The 20,167-nt window shown below is 53.1% G+C and overlaps 1 protein-coding gene across 2 annotated transcripts in view; it reads left to right on the forward strand.

Moving 5' to 3' along the window:
• Klhl29 (kelch like family member 29) overlaps window positions 1-20,167 on the forward strand; it is a 280,513-nt gene that overhangs the window by 218,458 nt on the left and 41,888 nt on the right. For both annotated transcript variants that reach the window (XM_076833011.2, XM_077105186.1), the window contains 2 exons: window positions 251-392; window positions 3,415-3,924. In XM_076833011.2, the coding sequence (XP_076689126.1) occupies window positions 251-392; window positions 3,415-3,924 (652 nt within the window). The remainder of the gene's footprint in view (window positions 1-250; window positions 393-3,414; window positions 3,925-20,167) is intronic.

Genomic DNA, 20,167 nt, shown 5'->3' on the forward strand with positions numbered 1-20,167 from the left:
TGGTAGCACAGGTGGAGCAGGTGGCTGCTGCGGGGCCGCGGGGGCCCTGGCCTGGGGCTTCTGGAGCAGTGGCCTCAGCTGCTGTGATTCTACCAAGATAACCTGCAATTCCCTGTGGGGCTGGAAAGCTGGACCAGAGCTCTGCCTCTGGCCCCAAGTTCAGTCGACAGTGGGGGTTTGTTCAGGAGAACAGGTCCCAGGCCAGCAACCCAAGCCTGACTGTGCTCACCCTCCTAATCTGTTTCCGCAGGCCCCTGGCATCTCCAAAGCGGACAATCAGTCCCAGGGACTCGCGACCAGCATCCGGTGGGGGCAGACACCCATCAATCAGTCCACACCCTGGGACACTGACGAGCCACCCTCCAAACAGATGAGGGAGAGCGACAATCCAGGTGTGTACTTTGTCAGCAAGCAGGGACACCTGCCTGCTGGGTGCCCGCCTCTCGCCAATGGGTCCTGCAAGCTCAGGGGGTGGGGTCCCTGGTGGTGTTCTCTCTGCTTTTGCTGTTCTTCTGCTCCTTTCTCTGCTACTCAAGAAAGTATTTGGGAGAGCAAGGGTGGGTGAGAAACACTACAGAGGTGGCTTTGATCAGCTCCAGTTATTTTGATTAGTCATTCCCAAACCTTAGTACTCTGATTCCTCACGCGGTACCTTCCAGGGAGGTCTTGGCATGTCCATGGTGTAAGTGGAACTGGGATTGCTCAGCCCCCAGGGACTGGGAGCTCCCCACCTTCTACTGCATCCCAGTCCTCCTTTGGACAGCTGTGACCAGAACAGATGCCCTCCATTTCACCTCCCACTGGCCCCAGAGCTCCCCGTCAGGAGTCACGGAACATCATCCCTCTATGCAACAGCCCCACAGATCTCTGAAGACCCCTTTCATCCCCCCTCCAAGTCTTCCGCCGGGTAAACACACCAAACCCTCCAGCTATGCCCCAGAGCCCATGGATTCCAGTCCCTTTACCTCTGGGCAATTGCTCCTCTCTGCATCCTCCTTGAGCACAAAGAACACAGTGAGGACCGCCCACAGGGGCACCTCCTTCCTTCCGTGTCCCCTCCACTCTAGTCATTGCAGCCTTGGATTGCATCTGCTCAACCCACAGCCACATCACATGCCGTCTCAGCAGCAAAACCCCAAGACTGTCCTGAGGCCACTGCTGTTCACCTCCTCACAATCAGCTTAGGCAGCTGGGTTTGGGGACCCAAGGGCAGGCCCTGTCAATCTCTCCCCATGCAGCTCCTTGGGTCTGTAGGACCCCTGCTTTCCTGGCTGCCCTGTTCCCAGTCCTCATGACATTGTATCCTCTGTAGACCCAGTCATGGTGGATTTCAAGCCATCATTTAAGTCATAAAAAGTGGTGATCGGGACTTGCTGCATGGGACCAGAGACCTAAAGGGGGGAGCATTCACCCACCGTCAATGAATCCCTGCAGGGACTCCCTGTCTTCACCACAGAGCTGCCTGGGCCTCACCAGCTGGGCTCTGAAGTTCTAAGGCACTTTTCCAGGCAGAAGTGAGCTTTGGCTGACATGCTAGGCCTTGAGACACCCAGGCTGACTCACTGTGATGCCACCTCCTCTGCTTCAGCTTGGGGACAGTCCCCCTGAGCGATCCATTCTTTAGAATCTTGCCAGCACGACTTCGCCAATGTTTTTTGGCTTCCAGTTTTCCCCAACCTCTCTCATTATCAAAATCATAAATATTTCCTGCATATTTATGATGTGCCTGGCTCTGTGTGCCGTCTCAATGCTTGCAGCAATCCTAGGATGTTGTATTATCGTACCTGCTGCCAATGAGCAAAGTGACTCAGGAATGGCTTGTCCCCAGGTTACCTAGCTAGGAAAGGGCAGAGCCAGGGCTAGCCCCTGCTCTGAGTCCCCCAGCCTCACCATGCACCATCACACTGACAGCACCCTCTGGTGTTTGAGAGTCTCCTCACCATCTGGGCACCTGCCCGGTCTCGCCATCCTGTTTCTAGGATGGAGTTCCCAGTCCTGCTTTCGACCCTCCAGGACCCCTCCTCTCCTGCCTCAGTCTGCACTGCCATGCCAGAAGAATCAGGGAAACCAAGAGAGCGACTGGGTGACCGAGACCCAGACCTGCTCTCATTCCGTCAGAGGCAACCAGACTGGCCTTCCCTGTCCCTGTGTCCAACAGCTTCACTTGCAAGCCCCAGGGTCACCTCATATCAGCCCTGCTCTGCCTGAGCTGGGCACAGCTGACCTTCCTTTTGTATCACATCTCAAAAGGTGTGTCTGGACCCTTGTGTTCAGCCAGAATTTCCCCAAGAGACAGAGTGGGCTCCTCTTGTTTCCCCAGGGGCCGGCTGTGCCTAGCAGCCTTTCCACGTACCCCACCCAGAGACCCTCCTGAGAGCACCTTGCCCTGCTCCAAGCTCTGGTGTCCTCCCCTCAAGGCCCAGCACACACTGTCCCCACCATGTAGCTTTCTCCCCACCTCCCTCCCCCAGGGGTTCTCCAGAAAGGGGGGAGAAGCACCAACATTTATAGAACATTTACCACGTGACAGACACTCAGCTGGTTTTATTTTTTTAATACATTTTCCTCTTTCAGTCCTTCCCGTAGCCCTAGAAGGTAGGCGTTGCCAGTTTGATTTAACCGAGAAGGACGAAGCTCAGAGAACAAAAGCAACCTGCTGGGTGGTTGGCTGGTCAGTGGTAGAGCCGAGATTGGAACTCGGGTCTCTTGGAAGGCCTCTGCTTTCTTCCTCTCTGCTCGGTCACTTGCTTCTCACCTCTCCCAAGCAGCTCTTCTTCCTTCTCTGAGCCCCACAGCCATTAGTGCATATCCCCGTTTTAGTTAGCGCTTTTGTTGCTGTGACCAAAAGACTTGACCAGAACAACACAGAGGAAGAAAAATTTACTTTGGCTCACAGTTTCCAAGGGTCAGTCCATGGTCAGTTGAGTCCGTGGCTCTGGGCCCAAGATGAGGCAGAACATCATGATGGAAGGATGTGGCCAAGGCAAGCAGCTCAGGACATGAACCAGGAAGCAGAGATCTCTTCACCAGGGGCAAAATATAAATCCCAAAGGCACATGCCCAGTGACCCACCTCCTCCAGCCACACCCTACCTGCCTACGGTTACCACCCAGTTAATCCCTATCAGTGGGTTAATCCACTGATGATGTTAAAGCTGTTTAATCATCTCACCTCTGAACCTTCTTGCACTGTCTCATACTTGAGCTTTTGGGGAGCACCTCCTATCCAAACCATAATCCCCCTGAAAGCACAGGGCCTGGATCTGTAATCACAGATTCTTAGCTTGTGAGTTTCTGGACCCAGGTATCTCATCCACTGCTGTGGCCCCAGCCCCCAGCTCAGGGTCTGAGGCAGTCGGTGTTTGTTGAGTGAATGTGTCACCAGCAGATAACGTTTCTTTTATCTCCCTTGCAGGCACAGGGCCATGGGTGACCACGGTGGCCGCCGGGAGCCAGCCTGCCCTGATCGCACACTCCTATGGAGTGGCCCAGCCTCCCACCTTCAGCCCAGCTGTGAACGTCCAGGCCCCCGTCATTGGGGTGACCCCCTCACTGCCTCCCCATGTGGGGCCCCAGCTCCCGCTGATGGCGGGCCACTACTCGCTCCCACAGCCACCCTCCCAGCCGCTGAGCAGCGTGGTGGTGAACATGCCTGCCCAGGCCCTCTATGCCAGCCCTCAGCCCCTGGCAGTGCCTACACTGCCTGGTGTGGGGCAGGTGGCCCGTCCAGGACCCTCCGCTGTGGGCAACGGCCATATGGCAGGGCCGCTGCTGCCTCCGCCGCCGGCCCAGCCGTCCGCTACTCTCCCCAACAGTGCCCCTGCCACCAACGGGCCCCCCACAACCGACTCGGCCCACGGGCTGCAGATGCTGCGGACCATTGGCGTGGGGAAATATGAGTTCACCGACCCGGGGCACCCCAAAGGTAAGTCCTGCTGCCCACACACCTCCCTGTGTGCCTGTGTCTGTAGCTCCCTGCCTGGTCACCCCAACATAGCCAGGACAGGAGTGTTGTGGCAGCTTCTTCACTGGCCTCCCCCAAGCTGGAGGCTGCAGTGGGGCCTCTCCCTGCCCAGGAGGGCCAGGCCTCAGACAGAGGAGGCCAGGCGAAGGGCAAGTGTGGAGGGCAGGAAAGGAAGGGGGCACTGCATGGGCAAATGAGGAAAACAGGAGGAGGAAGGAAGGGAGAGCCTGCAGAGTCCAGAGCCCTGGGCCACTCTCCCCTCTGACCCCAGGGCCAGGCCAAGATGCAGACTGAGCAGGAATCATGGCTCCTTCTTGGGGCCCATGGAACAGACATTCAGAACACAGACTCTCTGTGACCCTCCAGGGCGCGCTCCCTCCACACAGTCCCCGGATGACAGCAGCACCCAAGACATTTCGACAGGCCAGGCGCCATCCCAGACCACCCAAGCCACTTGAACTTCGGGGTTCGAGGACCTGTGGGTGGCTCTGTAAGACCCTGGGAAAGAGCAGCTCCTGTTGGCCTTCGGTGAACCCTCTTCTCACAAGCCCAGGGCGGGTTCCTCCTAGGGAGCTCAGAGGCAGATCCTTGGGAAGGGGGCACACCACACCGGCATCATGGTCCTCAGGGTAAGCCCCAGCCGCAGGGTCAGAGCACCCCGCATCAGAAGTAGGCCTCGCTCTTGCTGCCTGTGTTGGGTTCCATCCAGGCTGAATTGTGGGAGGACAGGAGGACCAGGGGCCAGAGGGATGCTTTCAGGGTTCATCGGCCCTGGATTTGTACCCGGAGAGGCCAGGTCCTCGCTCTTGCTGAAGGCAGAGGGGAAGCTGTCATCCCTCAGCTAGGTACACACACTCTGGGGGCAGGAGGAGGCAGGAGAGTGCACAGTGGGCCGCCTGCCCAACTGGGGCAACCATGCGGCCTGAGAAAAGGCCAGCGGATGGTCCTGGACGTGGTCCTGTCCCTGTCTGGACACAGCATCTCTGCCTCCTATTAGAGAGCACATCTCGGGGGCCCTGCCTCTCAGCAGAGCAACCGATCCAGTTAGCCACTCTCCTTCACCCGCTCTCCCAGAGAAGGCTCTGTGTTTTCAGGTCTTGTCAGGTGTCCCCACAACAAAGCCACGTCTAGATTTCTGTTGGGTTTCACTCCCAAGCTGATTGAGCCTTGACTGCCTTTGTTTCGGAAATCAGCACTAGTTTTAAATGACAAAATTATGGAGAATTACATCTAAATTCTGGTAAACTTGCTTTGTTTAAGATCTTAAAAAAAAAAAAAAAAACACTAAATCAATTTTTTGTTTGAATTGTTTTGGTTAAAATCCCTCTCCCTTTAAAAAGAATCCCCTCTCCCCGCCCCCACCAAAAAAATAAAAGCAGCTCTCAGTTCCTAAGCCACCAAGTCTGACACACTGAGTCACGGGAGTCCTGGCTGTCCCCAAGGCTGTGCCCAAGTCACTGGGTGGCTCTCCTCACACTGCATGGGAGGCCTCCCAAGGTTGGCAAAGGATCTTGCTGGCTCGCTATGTTCCAGGCACGCACTTAGGAATGGAGTTGGTCTATGTGATTGGTAACTGGCCCAGATGGCAATAGAGTCCCTCGTTGGGGCTCAGCCCTGAGCTGCCATCCGCCCCACCAAAGCTGCTGGGCACAGGTTTATCTGAACGTCCTGTCCTGGCCAGGTGAGATGGGGAAGACACCAGTGGTGGGGACAGGGCTGGGCTGGGCTGCTGGTGCTGGGGCCCACTGGGTCAGCAAACCTTTGCAGAGGTGCTCAGTAGCAACTGTGCAGGGCCTGAGGGTGTGGCCTGTCCCCTGCAGTCCCAAGCCTTACAAACAGCAGAGAAGAAGAAAGAGGGGCCCGGTGGGATCTGCTTCACCAGGCCCCACAGGCAGAGTGAGTCTGAGTGAGGGTGGGCAGGAAGGGGGCCCAGAAAGTGGCCATGGCCCCACCTTCTGGTCACAGTCCTCCAGCTCCGGCCAGTGAGAATGAGTGACCCGCCCATGGCACTGGTTTTCATAGGTCGCCAATAAGCCGGCTGCTTAGCCCTCCAGGGCGACAGACCCCCTCACTCTGCAGGAGGAAGGACCAGGAAGCCCGCGCACTAGACAACCTCAAAACTCCAGCCTCAGTGGGCTTTTTTTTTTTTTTTTAAGTAATTTCTCCTTTCATTTCTAATCTTAAAAGCCTTTATTGCTGAAGCTATAATTTGTCTGTCAGATCTAATGTCAAACAACTCCATATTTTTTAAAATAAGAAGCCCAAATTTTGAAACCAAATCTTTGAAACTTGCCATGGGAGAGTCAGAATCCTGACAGGACCACGTGGGTTTGGATTTGGGTCACTTTTAATTTTGCCCCTAGGGATTTTACATCTCTGAAACCCAATTGATTTCACACTCCTAAATGACAGACAGCTGGCTCCAGGCGGGAACAGGAGGCGCTGCGTGATGGCATCAACACAAGTTAGAATTCCACTTTAAAAAAAAAAAAAAAAAGAAGTCTCCCTTTCTCCGGTTCTTCATTTGAAACCTTGCCCAGCATTATAATAAGATCCACCGTAGAACGCCTCTCGATCTAGCTCATTACCGCCCTGCGATTTCTGCCTACCATTGTTTGACGTGACAACCTGGCCTCTCACGGGGTTGAGTAATTATGGAGAGATCCCCCTCCATGAAGAACAGGTCCTGCCAGCCAGAGGGATGGGCCCCTGGTATTTTTAGACTTCATTAGTGCCTTGATTTAAAATTTCACATTTTGTTTCTTGTAATTATCTTTCAATCGACTGAGCGAAAATTTCAGTCAGGGCTCTATTAGTCTGCTTTCCCAAAAAGGGCGTTGGGACTTTAATTTAAAACTTAACCAATTGAAAAATAAAGGTGGTGTGCAAATGCTTTTTGATTTGCAATAGGTCAGGCGATTGTCTCTCATCTGTGACTGGAGAAGTTGGCTTGCGCACCGTTCACTTTAATGAGTGTTATTTAAATGCATTGAGCACATATAGATTTTCTTAAGAAACTTACAAGATAAATCTTTCTCTAAGAACAATTTGGGGGTGGGAGCAAGCTGTGGGACTTTTTTTTTTTAGATGATATATTGAAAGCTGATTAAAAATAGATTTCATGTGTGCAAAGTGATAAGGGAGGAAAACAGAATTAGTTTGGTTTGAATCTATCAGGAAATACCTGAGATGTCGGTCTAGTTGGATTCAGACCCCAGAGCTAATCCTTGGGGAGAGATGGGGCCAAACTCAGGCCTCCCAGTAGAACCTGAGATCTGATGTCACTGCTCCTGGGGACCCGCGAACCCAACAAGAGTCCCTGGGAACTCACAGCAAGGGTGGAAGCCAGGGGTGTGGTGATTTCTGGCCCTGGCCTTCTTCCATGAAGGACTGTTGGTGGCTTAGAGGGGGCTGGAGACTTCTGAAAGCCCAGACCCTGGGCCTGGAGGTGAGGGCAGAAAGGCCTGTGTGCTTTACCTGCTTGTCTCGGGAGAGGGGCTGGGCTGCACCTGTTCTCATTTGCTTCGGCACCAAAAAACTGAGTCCAGGTTGACCCAAGTGGGAGACATGACTCTTCTGACTAAAGATTTTGCAGGCCTGGGTTAAGGGCTGCGAAGATCCATTTTCAGGACTTCGCCTCTCTGCCCAGGGGCTGGGGAGCCATAAGTCCTTCTTGTGGTTGCAGTTTCTGCTTTCCTATTCCTGACCCTGGACCTCCGCCCCACAGAGCTCTGTCCATCCCCAGTCCTGCTTGCATGGTGCTGCCCCTGATTCCACAAATGGCAAAGACAGGACCTTGTTAAAAAAAAAAATACTTTTGAGGCATAAGGAATAGTTGGATGACTGGGGAAGTCCTGACCTCTATGAGCTTCCCTTTCCTCATCTTTAAAATGGGGGTGGCAAACCACCCTCCTCGGGCCTCTGGAGGATTAAACAAAATTGTGGACCCGGCCATGCAAAGCACTGAGCTTGCTCATGCCAAAAAATAGCTGCCACCGCTGCTGCTGACACTGGCCCCGGGTCTGGAAGGTCAGCAAAGAGGGCAGCTGATGTGGGGTGGGAAGGCAGGGCCCTCCCCAGTGCAGCGTTCCCAGGCTGGCAGCCCCGACGAAGCCACTGACCAGGAGAGAGGTGTGTCACTTCTCTGGCAGGTGAATTCTGGACTGCTCCTCCCAGGCCAACACAGACCTCCCCTCTCCTTGCCCATCCTCCGACGTGTCCAGAGGACACAGCATTGGGAAGAAGCTGACTGCACCATCAAGCTGTTTGCCCCCACATGTGAGGCCACACAGAAATCACCCTCCCACAGACCTGTCTTTCTGTGCCTGTGTCCTAGAAGTGCCATCATGAATCTATCCAGGATTCAGAATCAAAGTCACTGAACAGCTTTTAACTGGCCCACGGTGTATCCCTTCAGCCAAGGCTCCAAGGAGCAGCCAGAGTGGTCTTTTATAAATGCAGGCTTGTTCCTACCATGTCCCCATAGAATGTCTCCATCAGTCCCCACCGCTTTGTTCCCCAGTGCCCACCCTTGCAGTGGAGCTGCGGCACCCAGCTCCTGCCCGCCTCCCACCTCATCGTCTGCTGTTCTATGCACAGGCTGCCCAGTAGCCGCACCAAGCCATGGGTTCTCTCCATCTTTACCCATGTTCTGTGCCTTGAATAGTGGCACCCCTCAGTCGGCTTGCCCATTGCTCTGCCCTCCTTGATTATACTGTGAAGCCCCGGATGGTTCAGGCAAGGACTTCATACAATTCCCACTTCACCCCAACAGCCAGCCCAGCGCCCGGCTAGGTGCATAGGGAGGGTGTGTTGGGTAAGGCTGCAAAGCACTGGGCTAGGAATTGGTGGTGCAGCACCCCAGAGGCCCAGGCATTCAGGTTTGCCAAGTGCAGTCCCCGTGCCCGTGCCCCGCTCTAGGAACATAAGTCCACCAGAGCACATCGGATCTGGAATTCTGCCTCTGTCTCCTCATCTATAAAAGGGAGATGATGATTAGAATCTGATTTTTACCGTCATGAGGATCGAGTTATTTTGTATAAACCTCTTAGAATAGTTCTTAGAGTGAGATGATCACTATAAAGTTGTTCACTGATAGTTCTACCACCAGTATGAGGGTCATCCTTCAGTGCCCGTGGTCTTTTAGGGGCCAAGGTTAATGTAACAAATCATAGACCAATTTGCCTTCCAGAGTCTTAGGAGAGTACCTCATGATATTTAAAGAACCTAGTTCCCAGGGGTCCACTCTGAACAGAAGAAAATCCCCCTTTCCAATTGTAATGTCCTCCACCATCACCATAACAACCGGAAGGAACCAGCCTGCTGCAGGAGCCTTCCCCATAATTCCAGGAGCTGTATGTACATCCACCCTGTGACCTTCAACTTGATATTAGAGCACAAGGAGACACAACAGGTGGGTCTTGCTCCATGGCAGCATCAACATATAAGGTGATTGGAATTCTCTGATTTCTACAGACCAACCTACCAAGGCAGGGTGAGCTGGTCAGGAGCATGTAGCTGGCAGCATAGAAGGTGGTCAGGAGCCCAGAGTCGGCAACTGTCTCCTTGGATAGAACTCAAGTTCCGCTGCCCACTAACTCAACAAACTCGTGCCAGAAATTTGGTGTCTCTAAGTTTCCACTTCTATAACATAGGGCCATTCCACAGACCTGCTGTGAGTAATAGATAATTTACAATTTACGTCGTCTTAACACAGTGCCTGGCACACAGTAGGCTCACTATAATGTTACCCGTCACTATTGCTATGGCTACTGTAAATCCTAAAGAATGCTAGGTAATAAAGATGGTCCAGAGAGCACAGGGCTCAAGACCTCGCCGGGAGCCCAGCCCACCATCGCCCTAACTCTCCCTCCCAGCCCCACACCGGCCCGCACACCCTCCCAGGGGCAGGCATGTCTGAGCCTGGGCACTGCAAATGCCCATGGAGTGTCTCCTCCTCACCTGCCCAGCCCTGCTCAGGAGCCCTCCCCGCTTCCATCGCTCTGTCCTCGGGGTTTTGTTCCTCATTAATTGGAGAGTTGTCCAGGGCTTAACGGTTAGGTTAACAGATCATTTAACTGTGAGCGAACCAGGAAAGCAGCAAGATGCAGTGCAGGCAGCCAGACCACCCAGAGACAGGTCATCCTGGGAGCAGGAGGCAACCCCAGCCACCCTACTCGGTGGTGCAAAGGCCGAGCCAGGCGCCCGGGGCCTCTTCTCACAGTGCTGCAGGCGCACACAGCTCGCAGCCTCCAACCACCGCTGAGCATCCTTGAGGTTACAGATCCTGCTCTGGCCCCCCTGTCTAGTTTTCTTTTCTTTCTTTTGGTACCACAGATTGAACCCAGGGGCATTTAACCACTGAGCCACATACCCACCCCTTCTTTATGTTTTTATTTTGAGACAGGGTCCACTAAGTTGCTTAGGCCTCATTAAGTTACTAAGGCTGGCTTTGAACTTGTGATCCTCCTGTCTCAGCCTCCGGAGCCACTGGGATAACAGGCATGTGCCACTGCACCTGACTATGAAAGGGATCTTCAGACAGGAGCAAGGGGAGGGCATGTCCAGGTATTAACCCATGGTAGGACCTGCTACCCTGGTCCCAAGCTCTGCCATCTCTAACCAGAAGTGACAGTCTAGGTTCATGGACATTGGCACTCAGAGGCCACAAAAGAGCTTGAGTCCTGTCACCTCCCTCCCTGCTGCACCACCTAGTATTTATTTAGCAACTAATGTATGTAGTCTGAGGTACCTACTGTGTGCAGAGCCCGCACTTTGGCTTCTCCCATGAGTCAGGCAAAAGGGACAGCCAGCGTTCCAGCTGAGCGCCCCACACGGGTCATGGGTCCTACTGGGCAGGAGACCCTGAGGCAATGCCCAGTGTTCCAGACACTTGCCAGGCCCTGGGAGAGAGGTAGGAGTCGGCCCTGGAGGAGCCTACACTCCACTGGGGAGATGAGAAGGTCCGAGTGATTAGAACTATAGGGACTGGAGAAAATCAAGAGCATGTGGACTGAAGGCAGTCCTGGTGACGCAGGAGGCGAGGGGAAGGAGGTGGATCTACAAAGGCCCGGCCTTAGGGAAGGAAGCTCCAGCGAAGCACCGGAGACCCTGGACTTTTTCAACAGATTGGTCTATCGTGGAGTCACACACACACTCGACTCAGATGGCCCACAGGCCTGTCCTGATTTCAGACAGGGTCAGCTAGCGATTTTAGCCCGTGACTTCAAGTCCCTGTCCCCGAGAGCTTGGCAAAACCCAGGAGCTGGCCTGGGCTACAGGGCTGCCTCCTTTGCCTCCCGTCAGCAGGTAGTGACCGTGGTCTTGGGTGAAAGTCCATCTATCTCTGAGGCCATCCTGGTCTTGCAGGGTGAAGACCTTCTTGATCATCAGGGGCTTTGCCTGGGTAGGAGACCCCTGGTGGCCACTGACCCCTGACAGGGAAATCGGGGCACATCCAGGGCCCAGAAATTTTCTGTACACCTTTCTCTGTCCTTGTGTGTGTGTGTGTGTGATGATGAGTTTCCAGCTGCCTAACTGCTGTCCAATCAGCCAGCGTCCGTCCCCTGTGAGGGGAAGGCAGGCTCAGCAGGCTGCCCCCCCCCCCCCCCCCCGCCGAGTTCTCAGCACATGGGGGGGGGATTCTGAGGGCAGGATCCCCGGGCAAGGGTGTGGCCTACCTGCTCCCTGTACCTGCATGATGGGGACCAGGAAGACGCATGTGCCCCAAACCATGAAGCAAAAGTGAAGAAAGCAAGGCACAAAACCCAGTTTAATGAGAAACAATTTGGTTGAAATTACATTTCATTCAGGAGGACACTCACTATTCTAGAAATGTAAAAGCTAAAAATAATGCAAGAGTGATATTTTAGGAACATAAGACATTATATAAATTGCTTGAAGAATAAATGGCCAAAAACTTGTCATCTATTGAAATAGTTGTCATTGACTGCTTCCTTAGCGTAACTCTCTTCTTTAAAAAAAAGAAATATGTATTTTATGCACATGCACGCACCCGTGCACGTGCACACATGCACACATTCACACACACACACACACACACACACACACACATTATATCACACACACCCCTCCCTACCTTAGAGGGAAGCCCATGTGTTTCAGTACATCACCATGCAAAAATGTTCTTTCCTTTTTTATTTATTTACTTATTTATTTTTAGTTTTGGGGATTGAACCCAGGGGCACTCTACCATTGAGCCACATCCCCGGCTAAGTTTTTTTATTTTTATTTTTGAGTCAGGATCTCACTAAGTTGCTTAGGGCCTTGCTAAATTGCTGAGGCTGGCCTCAAACTTGCAATCCTCCTGCCTCAACCTCCCAAAGCTCTGGGATTACAGGCGTGCACCACCGTACTCAGCTTACTTTCTAAATCTCCCAACAGTTTGGTGATGACCAAGCGCAGCCCCGTGAACTGTCTGGTTTTGCCCTCTGGTCTCTGCCTGCCTTGACCTCCCCTCTTCCAAAAGAAGTCTCAGCTGTCATTGCCCAGTGCCTCAGACCTGGGTCTACACACAAGGCAAGCAGATTATATTTCACCAACTTCCAAAAAGTCGATGTTGGGACTGTATACTAGGCTGCTGGGGCGGCTGCCACCACGAGATGCCACAGCCTGGGCCAGGTAAACTACAGAAATATATTTGCTCACAGTTCTGGAAGTTGGGGGACCAACATGAAGGCAAAGGCAAGGTTGGCTTCTCCTGAGGACCGTCTCCTTGGGTTCTCTCAGTGTCTTCTCGTGGCCCTTCCTCTGTGCGGGTGCATCCCTGAGGTCCCTTCCTTCTCCTGTAAGGACAGCAGCCCTGTGATCAGGGCCCATCCTATGACCCCCTCTATTGCCTCGGTAAAGGCCAGCTCCAAATACAGCCCCACTGGAGGCCAGGGCATCAGCATATGAATTTGAGGAGACACAATTCATAAGTCCATCCCACTGGCAGTGTCCCTTGACCCCAGCACAGTGACTGTGTACTTACAGTGTATGACTTACCCTTACTAATGCCACCATGGTTTACCTGCAAACTGCTCACTCTGCTCCCTGTTCACCACGCATCATTAGAATCATTTATAGGTGAAGTTCTTTTTTTACTTCCTATCTCCTTGTGCTGGGGATGAATCCAGGGCCTCCTGTGTGCCAGGCGAGGGCTCTCCCACTGCGCTTACCCCCAGCCCTGGACCTTCGTGGTGAGAGGGCTCTCAGAAGTCAGCTAGGAGAAGCAGGAATCTGCCCTCATTGTTGGGGACGCAGCAAGAGTCACCAATTGCTAGACAGTCTGTCCTGTTAAATGGTCCAGAGCTGTCCTCCTGTAACTTCCATGGGGCTGCTGTCTGGGGCCCTCCAGAGCAAAACTGGCCCCTGTTTTACATGACAGCACTTGAGACTCTTGAAGAGGGCAGCATTTCCTTTTCTGCAGACCAAACATCTCTCAGCTGCTCACTCTGGAAAGTCCCCTTCACATGTGGGTATTCTCCCCCGTCATGTTCCTGCTTGTCGAGTACCTACTAAAGGGACACCAAGTGACAGGATGGGTGGCCCAGGGAAAAGCGACTGTCGCTTTCTTGGACCGGAGCACTGCAGATATTCTAACTTTCCTGCAGTGGTTGTGGATTATCTGTTTGAAACGCACATTCATCTACACACGGGCACACGCAGACCCTCAGGCATCAAAGTGAAGAAAAGCAAAAAAAAAAAAAAAGCAAAAAAAAAAACCTCTCAGGACTCCTACTGTCCACTGAGCTGGTTTGTTGGGATCCCCCTCTCAGAACTGAGATTATTGGGCATTCCTTTTTATACAGCACCATCTTAGATCATTCCAATGCCTTTGGCCAAGTTAACTGTTCCACTGAGATGGCTCTTTTTGGTTGTTGAGGGTTTTTTGTTGTTTATTTTTGTTTGTTTGTTTGTAGCACTAGGGATTGAACCCAGGAGCACTCTACCACTGAGCCACATCCTCAGCCTTTTTTTATTTTTCTTTTGAGACAGAGTCTCCCTAAGTTGCCCAGGTTGGCCTTGAACTTCAAGTACTCCTTCATTGGCTTCCCAATAACTGGGATGATAGGCCATTGTGCCCAGCATCTCCACCAAGTTATTTTTTTTAAGTTGTTTGCTTTTGAAGTCTGGGAGTTAGGGATATCTCGGCCCGACCTACCCGGCCCCATGCCCGTGCCGTGCTCTCTGAAGCAGCTCCCCACCTGCCTCTCTGGGAATGGGAACTGACTCCCAGGCAGCAAGCCATCCCTCCAGCCCCTCCACCCTCCCACCACACAGGGAATGTCAGAAGAGGATGTTACCTAAAAGGTCATTTAGCAAAAGCTCAGAGGTTCAGAGGCATCACTAAACTATCACATCCCCCCAAAACTGCCACTAGAACTTCCCCATGACACCACCCTCAATCCCCAGGTGCCCTGAGTAGTTACTTCATCTGCTGCTAGGAATTTTCCACCCTAGAGGCCTTCCGTCCTTCGAGAGATGAGGATCACATAGAGACAAGCCCAGAGTCTGCGTGACTGGGCTGGGCCCACTCAAGTGCCTCTGCACCCCATGCAGTGTGCCACAGGCCACTGGGGTCAGAGAAGCCCACCCCCCACCGCCACCAGGAGCCCTCTGTGCTCTGGAGCAGCTCCATAATACATGGCTGCATGGAAGGAAGAGTGGAGACAAGACACACACATTCACAGAGGAGCCAAGTCCTCCTTGGTGTCACATGGGCAGGACCAGCAATGGCCCAGAGCACGATTTGACTAGGAGACATTGTCCCCAAAGGAGAGAGAAAGATAAAAAGGGCAAACTCTAACTGGATGATGCCCCCTTGCCCCATTACTTCCCATAGCCAGGGATTTCTCTGGGAAGGCCTGCTTAGTAAACTGTCCTGAGCTGTCCTGCCCCCTAGGTCCCTCCAAATAATGGCTGAGTAGCCATCGATGCTTGTCCATTAGAATCCAGAGCCTTTCAAGAGCCAAGCCCTATGGCCCAGTAAGCATGCATCCCTTGCTCTCTATTCAAACCTGACAGAACCTGTTGCCAAGGGCATCGGAGGCACCTAAGTTTGGGGACTGCCTTGTGATAATTCAGAAAGCTCCCAATTCTTCTGGCCACAGAAATAGGCAGGTTTCAGAAATTCTGATTCATGCGGAAATAATTCCTATATTTTCCATCTTTCTTGTACATGGAGATATTCATTACCATCAGGATTCCCAATTTAATGCCACTGGGGTCCCAGAAAGCAGAGAAGGAGACATGTGGCCTCAGCCTGGGTCTTTGTAGTAATGATACCACCTACGAATATGAAGTTGACCCTGGTGAGAGGCATCCAGCTGTTGGTCAGGGATGGCTGATTCAGGGAAGATGGCAGACAGAGCCAGAAGATGCAGCCTTGCCTTCCAGGACACAAGAGGTGGGGAGTGGGTGTCTCGTAGGTACCTGCCACTTTGGATTCAATATATATTTATTCTGCATTTATGTATTCCTGGGAAGCTGCCCTGCCAGGCAGAATCATTGGGTGGAAATGCACTTGCCCAGATACAAGTGGTAAAATGAGAGTCAGTCTCAAAACTACCTGCCTCAAATGTCCATACCCTTTCCACCACGTCACCCCTTGACGCTTCCTGTTGTGGTCTGTATTGTCACTAGGCATGTTAGGCTAAGAATGGGCAAGTCCCAAAGTGGCTGTTTTAAGTCTCCTAGACTCGTGTGTCTGATAGTTCTCAATATAAATAGGTGATTCTTGGGTTCTTACCTCATCTCCAAAAGTGTTATGGGATGGATGGATGGATGGATGGATGGATAGATGGATGGATTACAGGAAGGAAGGAAGGAAGGAAGGAAGGAAGTCCCAAAGTAAACCTGCAGGGGCACTGGGCCCACTGAAGAGGTTGCAGGCAGAGCAGCGGCCACTACAGAAGCTGCTGGAGCTTGGGAGGCAGGCAGCCTGGGGATTCTTTCCTGTTGCTACACCTCCCACGCCTTCTTCAAAGTATTGCCAATGCAATAAAGTTAATGGAGCCAGTCATCCTATGAAGAAGCCAATTCCGAGCAAAGATGATACATCTTTGAAGTTAATGAGGTCTATTAATTGAGCTTATGCCCTTTTAAATGAATGAAATTCTTGAAATCTACCCAACAGCCGCACATCCATTTAGAAGTAGTTATTGACGCCTCATGTCTCTGTCACCAGTGGATGAGGAGCCACCAGCGTGGAGCTACAGAAATTGGCTTCTTGCCAACATGTAGTACAGCCTTCAGCTCCTGGGAAGCTCACCAGATGTCACGTCTGGCCAGCCATTCTTGTCCTTAGTGAGAACAAGCCTTAGTCCTCGAATTAGCCAGTAGAGCCAGGAACTGGATGACCCCATGGGGAGAAAGGGATCCGACTGATTCAGGAATCTTTTGAGGAATACCCACCTGAGCCCTCAGCCTCCAGACAGGGGGCTCAGGATTAGCCGGAGAATACAGCACTTCTGAAGTGGCCACTTCACACTAGGGTGGGTGATGCCTGGGCTCAGAAAATGAGCTGCCGTGGTTTCTGGGAAGCGTGCAGACTTCAAGACACAAGGCCTGTCTGCAGTCTGGCCAGGAGCTCTCACCACGTGGCCCCTAGGCCCTCTGCACACACACCCAGGCTCTGCCCAATTTCTGTCTCTCCCCAGCTCACAGGGCTCACGGTTGCTTTAGAGCACAAAGTGGCACTTGTTGTGCCCACAGAACATCTGCTGAAGACAAACTTGTGTTTATAGCTCTTCATTTCAAAAGACTGGCCGCGTTATAAAAAGAAAGGGACCATCTGTCCCTCTTCTGGACCCCAGCGCCTCTTGGAAGAGATTTCTGTGCAAGAAGGTAGTGAGAAGTCAGCGTCTACTTCAGGGAACTATTTTGGGGCCGGAAAAGAATAGTGCCTTCCCGCAGAGGGAACAGGGCCCACGGATGGAGGACAACTCTGAGGAGGACCTGCCACGGCAGACGCTGCCAAGGAGGAGGCCAGCTGTGGTCCAACGGAGCTGCCCAGATGTTCATCAGTGCAGAGATCCTGAAAGAGAGGACAGTGGGATGTGAAGTCACCCAGGAAGGGCCAGGAGGCAGCACATCCCCGGGGTGACGTGAGCGGTGTCCTGGGCAGTCTGCTGCTGCACACAGCCAGATGTCCTCAGTGGGTGTCCCCCGCCACCCAGCCTTTCTTATCTGCAGAGGCCCTTGCCACAGTTCCATGTCTTATGACAACCAAGGCTGAGTGATCTCCTGGTGGTGACTCCTCCCAGAGTGCCAGCTGTCCCAGAGGCCTTTTGGGGATTTGTCTGTCCCGGACCCTTCAGCACAAGATACAAAAAAATGTCACCTGAAAGTCCAGGAGAAGCCTGTGGAAGTCGAGGTGCAGCTGAGGTTAACATGGGTGGAACTTCCAGAGGGGAGGAATTTCCCAGGCTTCCTGGCCCAAATCTTTAAGCAGAGCCATCCCCGGACCGGAACTCCCCAAGAAGGGCTGGTCTTTCCCTGTCTTCCCACTGCCATTTCAAATCATGGCTTCTGAACAGCTACGTCCCCCTCAAACAGCAAAAACTTGGACTGGTTCCAGAATCTGTGAAGATTCCAGAAATCTGTGGTCTGTGAAACTCTAGGTTTATTTTATTTCAGATCAAAACCTGTTTCTAGCCAGGCATGTTGGTGCACTCCTGTAATCCCAGTAGCTCAGGAGGCTGAGGCAGGAGGACCACAAGTTTGAGACCAGTCTCAGCAACTCAGCAAGACCCTGAACAACTTGGTGAGATCCTGTCTCAAACTAAAAAGTAAAAAGGACTGGGAATGTAGCTGAGCGGTAAAGTGCCCCTGGGTTCTACAGGACACCCCTGCCGGCTCATTCTGGACCCAGTGAATTGACAGCTTTGCCTCATCCTGGGGAAGATTCACAAGTTTTCCTCACATCCTTAAACGCACTGAATTCCCCCCATGGCGCACATGCATTTCAATTTTGAGAACAAAGACGGCTCCTAGAGTAGTGTATTCAGGACTCTCAGAATCCTAAAAGGTCACACTCCTTTTCTTCTTGCCTCTTTTCAGTTCTTTTCTGTTCTTATTGATTTCTTTGGGCACATCAGAAAACACAGTAGGCAAAGCCCACCACATCCATAGAAATAAAATATTCTGCAGTCAAACCACACACCATAAAGAAATAATTGCAGTCTGTATATATTGCTAATGGACATCTCTCAGCAATTCCCTGTCTCATAAGCTTTAAACACAGACATTAGTATAAATATGCAGAAATCCCCATTCGGGCAAATTACTCTGCATTTCTGAACGAAAGGAAGATTAACCATGTGCTGATATCTCTGAAGGCGCTCAGCAGAGCAGGAAAATCTTCTGGCCTTCTCTGGGAAGGAGGCTTGGGACTCCAGGAGACCTGGGTGAGAGCTGGAGGCCCTATGCCAATCCCCTCCCAAATTGCCATCACTGTCACCTGAGAAGCCTAGTTGGTCACACTGAATCCTGCCTCCTGAGCCTTCCAACTCCTGAGGAATGACAAGCGCCAGGGGTGGTCCAGGCCTCTGAGGTACCAGGTGGTGGGGACCCTGGGGCAGTGCAGAGTCCACTGGGCTCCAGGCCTCTCCCCACCCACCTCCTCCTCCCCCTCATCTGTCTCCTCCCACCCTTTCTCCCTCCTCCTCCCCCATTAGCCTCTCCTACCCTGCGCATGCCCACTGAGAGCCCCCTGTCCCCCCACCGAGGCCAGCAAGGGTTGGGGTCCTCATCTTCCAGGGCTCCACAGCCACAGCCAACTCCAGACTGTTGGTGCGGAAAGGCCCCTCCCTTTCCCAAAACACCCTTGGCCCCGGGACTCCAGAGAGGGAGGACACCCGCCCGTCAGCACAGGTTGCTGCGGGGGCCTGACCTGTTGCTGAGTGGAGCAGAGGCATCAGAGGCAGAGGGCCAGACTCCAGGCCCTGCAGCTCAGGAAGCCTCCGTCCCCTCCTGTGGGCTCTGCGCAGGCCACGGGTTGCCTTCATGGTCTCTGGCCTCTGCTCCTCCCCTTAGAGACCAGGGCCTCCGAAGCAGCTGCCCCAGAGGAGGTTGTCACCCGGGGCCCGGACTGCGGCTGAGCGGAGGGAGCCTGGCGCAGAGGTCTCCTGGTCATTCACTCTGTGTCCACCTGCCTGGCCCATGGCGGTAGTGAAAGCCGAGGGACAGGGACGCAGCACCCACACTCTTGGGACGGAGGGAAGGGAGTCCGGCCTCTCTGAGCTGGAGCTGCAGCCTCGTGGCCTTGCCGGCTTGGACTAGGCACCCCGTGGAGGGCCTGGGTCCTGTGACATGGTTTTCCAGAGGGAGTTCTGAGGCAGCAGGAGAGTGAGCCCTCACCTCAGCTAACCCTGCGCCCGGGAAGCCTTCGCTCATCCTCCTCCCTGCTGGCATCTTGATGGGCTGTTTTCATGTCTGTCTCCCCCACCCGACTGTGAGTGACTTTAGAACACCCCCGCCTCTGGCCGATTTAGCAACTTCATGTGAAATGTAAAAAGGTACCCTTTTCTCAAGACCCGTGCCTGCCACCTACCAGGAAACTGTCGGAGTAACTCGAGAAAACTGTGATGCCTGTGGGGTGAGTGGCGCCCCCTGGGGTTGTGCAGTGTGCAACTTGAGCAATCTGTGCATGACAGCCCTGGGGGACTGTTGAGGTTGTTTCCCTCCAGGTGGACTTCTAAGCAGGTCGTATGCATTGGCCCATTTAACCCTCGACATTCCAAAATAGGTGCCATCATGACCCCCACTTACAGATAAGAAAGTGTTGGCTCAGAAACATGAAGTTCCTTTCTCATGTGTCCCCAACCAGTCAGGACAGAGTGGGGATGGACAACCAGGCAGTCCTTACCCAAGTCTAATTCTTGGTCCTACATTCACTTTGCATCCTCAACGCCTTGCTTCCGATCTGGCCACATGAATGCTCAGCAAGTGGACATTCCATGTGAGGACACAGAGGGGCCTGGTTAAGCCCGGGTCAGCCTCCCCCCATGTCCCCACCACTGAATCTCTACTTCCCTGTTTGGAAAATGAGCAGTTGGCCCCTGATCAGAGGAGATGCCCTCACACACACTTAAACTGCCAGCGCTGAGGAGCCCTGAGGAGCTGTGAGCTGGAGGCCTGTGAGCTGTTCTTCACCATGACCCTACAACTCAGCCCCAGGCCCCACACCCAGTCGCGTCAG

This window comes from Callospermophilus lateralis, chromosome 14 (assembly GCF_048772815.1).
Source record: "Callospermophilus lateralis isolate mCalLat2 chromosome 14, mCalLat2.hap1, whole genome shotgun sequence".
NCBI classification, from domain to species: Eukaryota; Metazoa; Chordata; class Mammalia; order Rodentia; family Sciuridae; genus Callospermophilus; species Callospermophilus lateralis.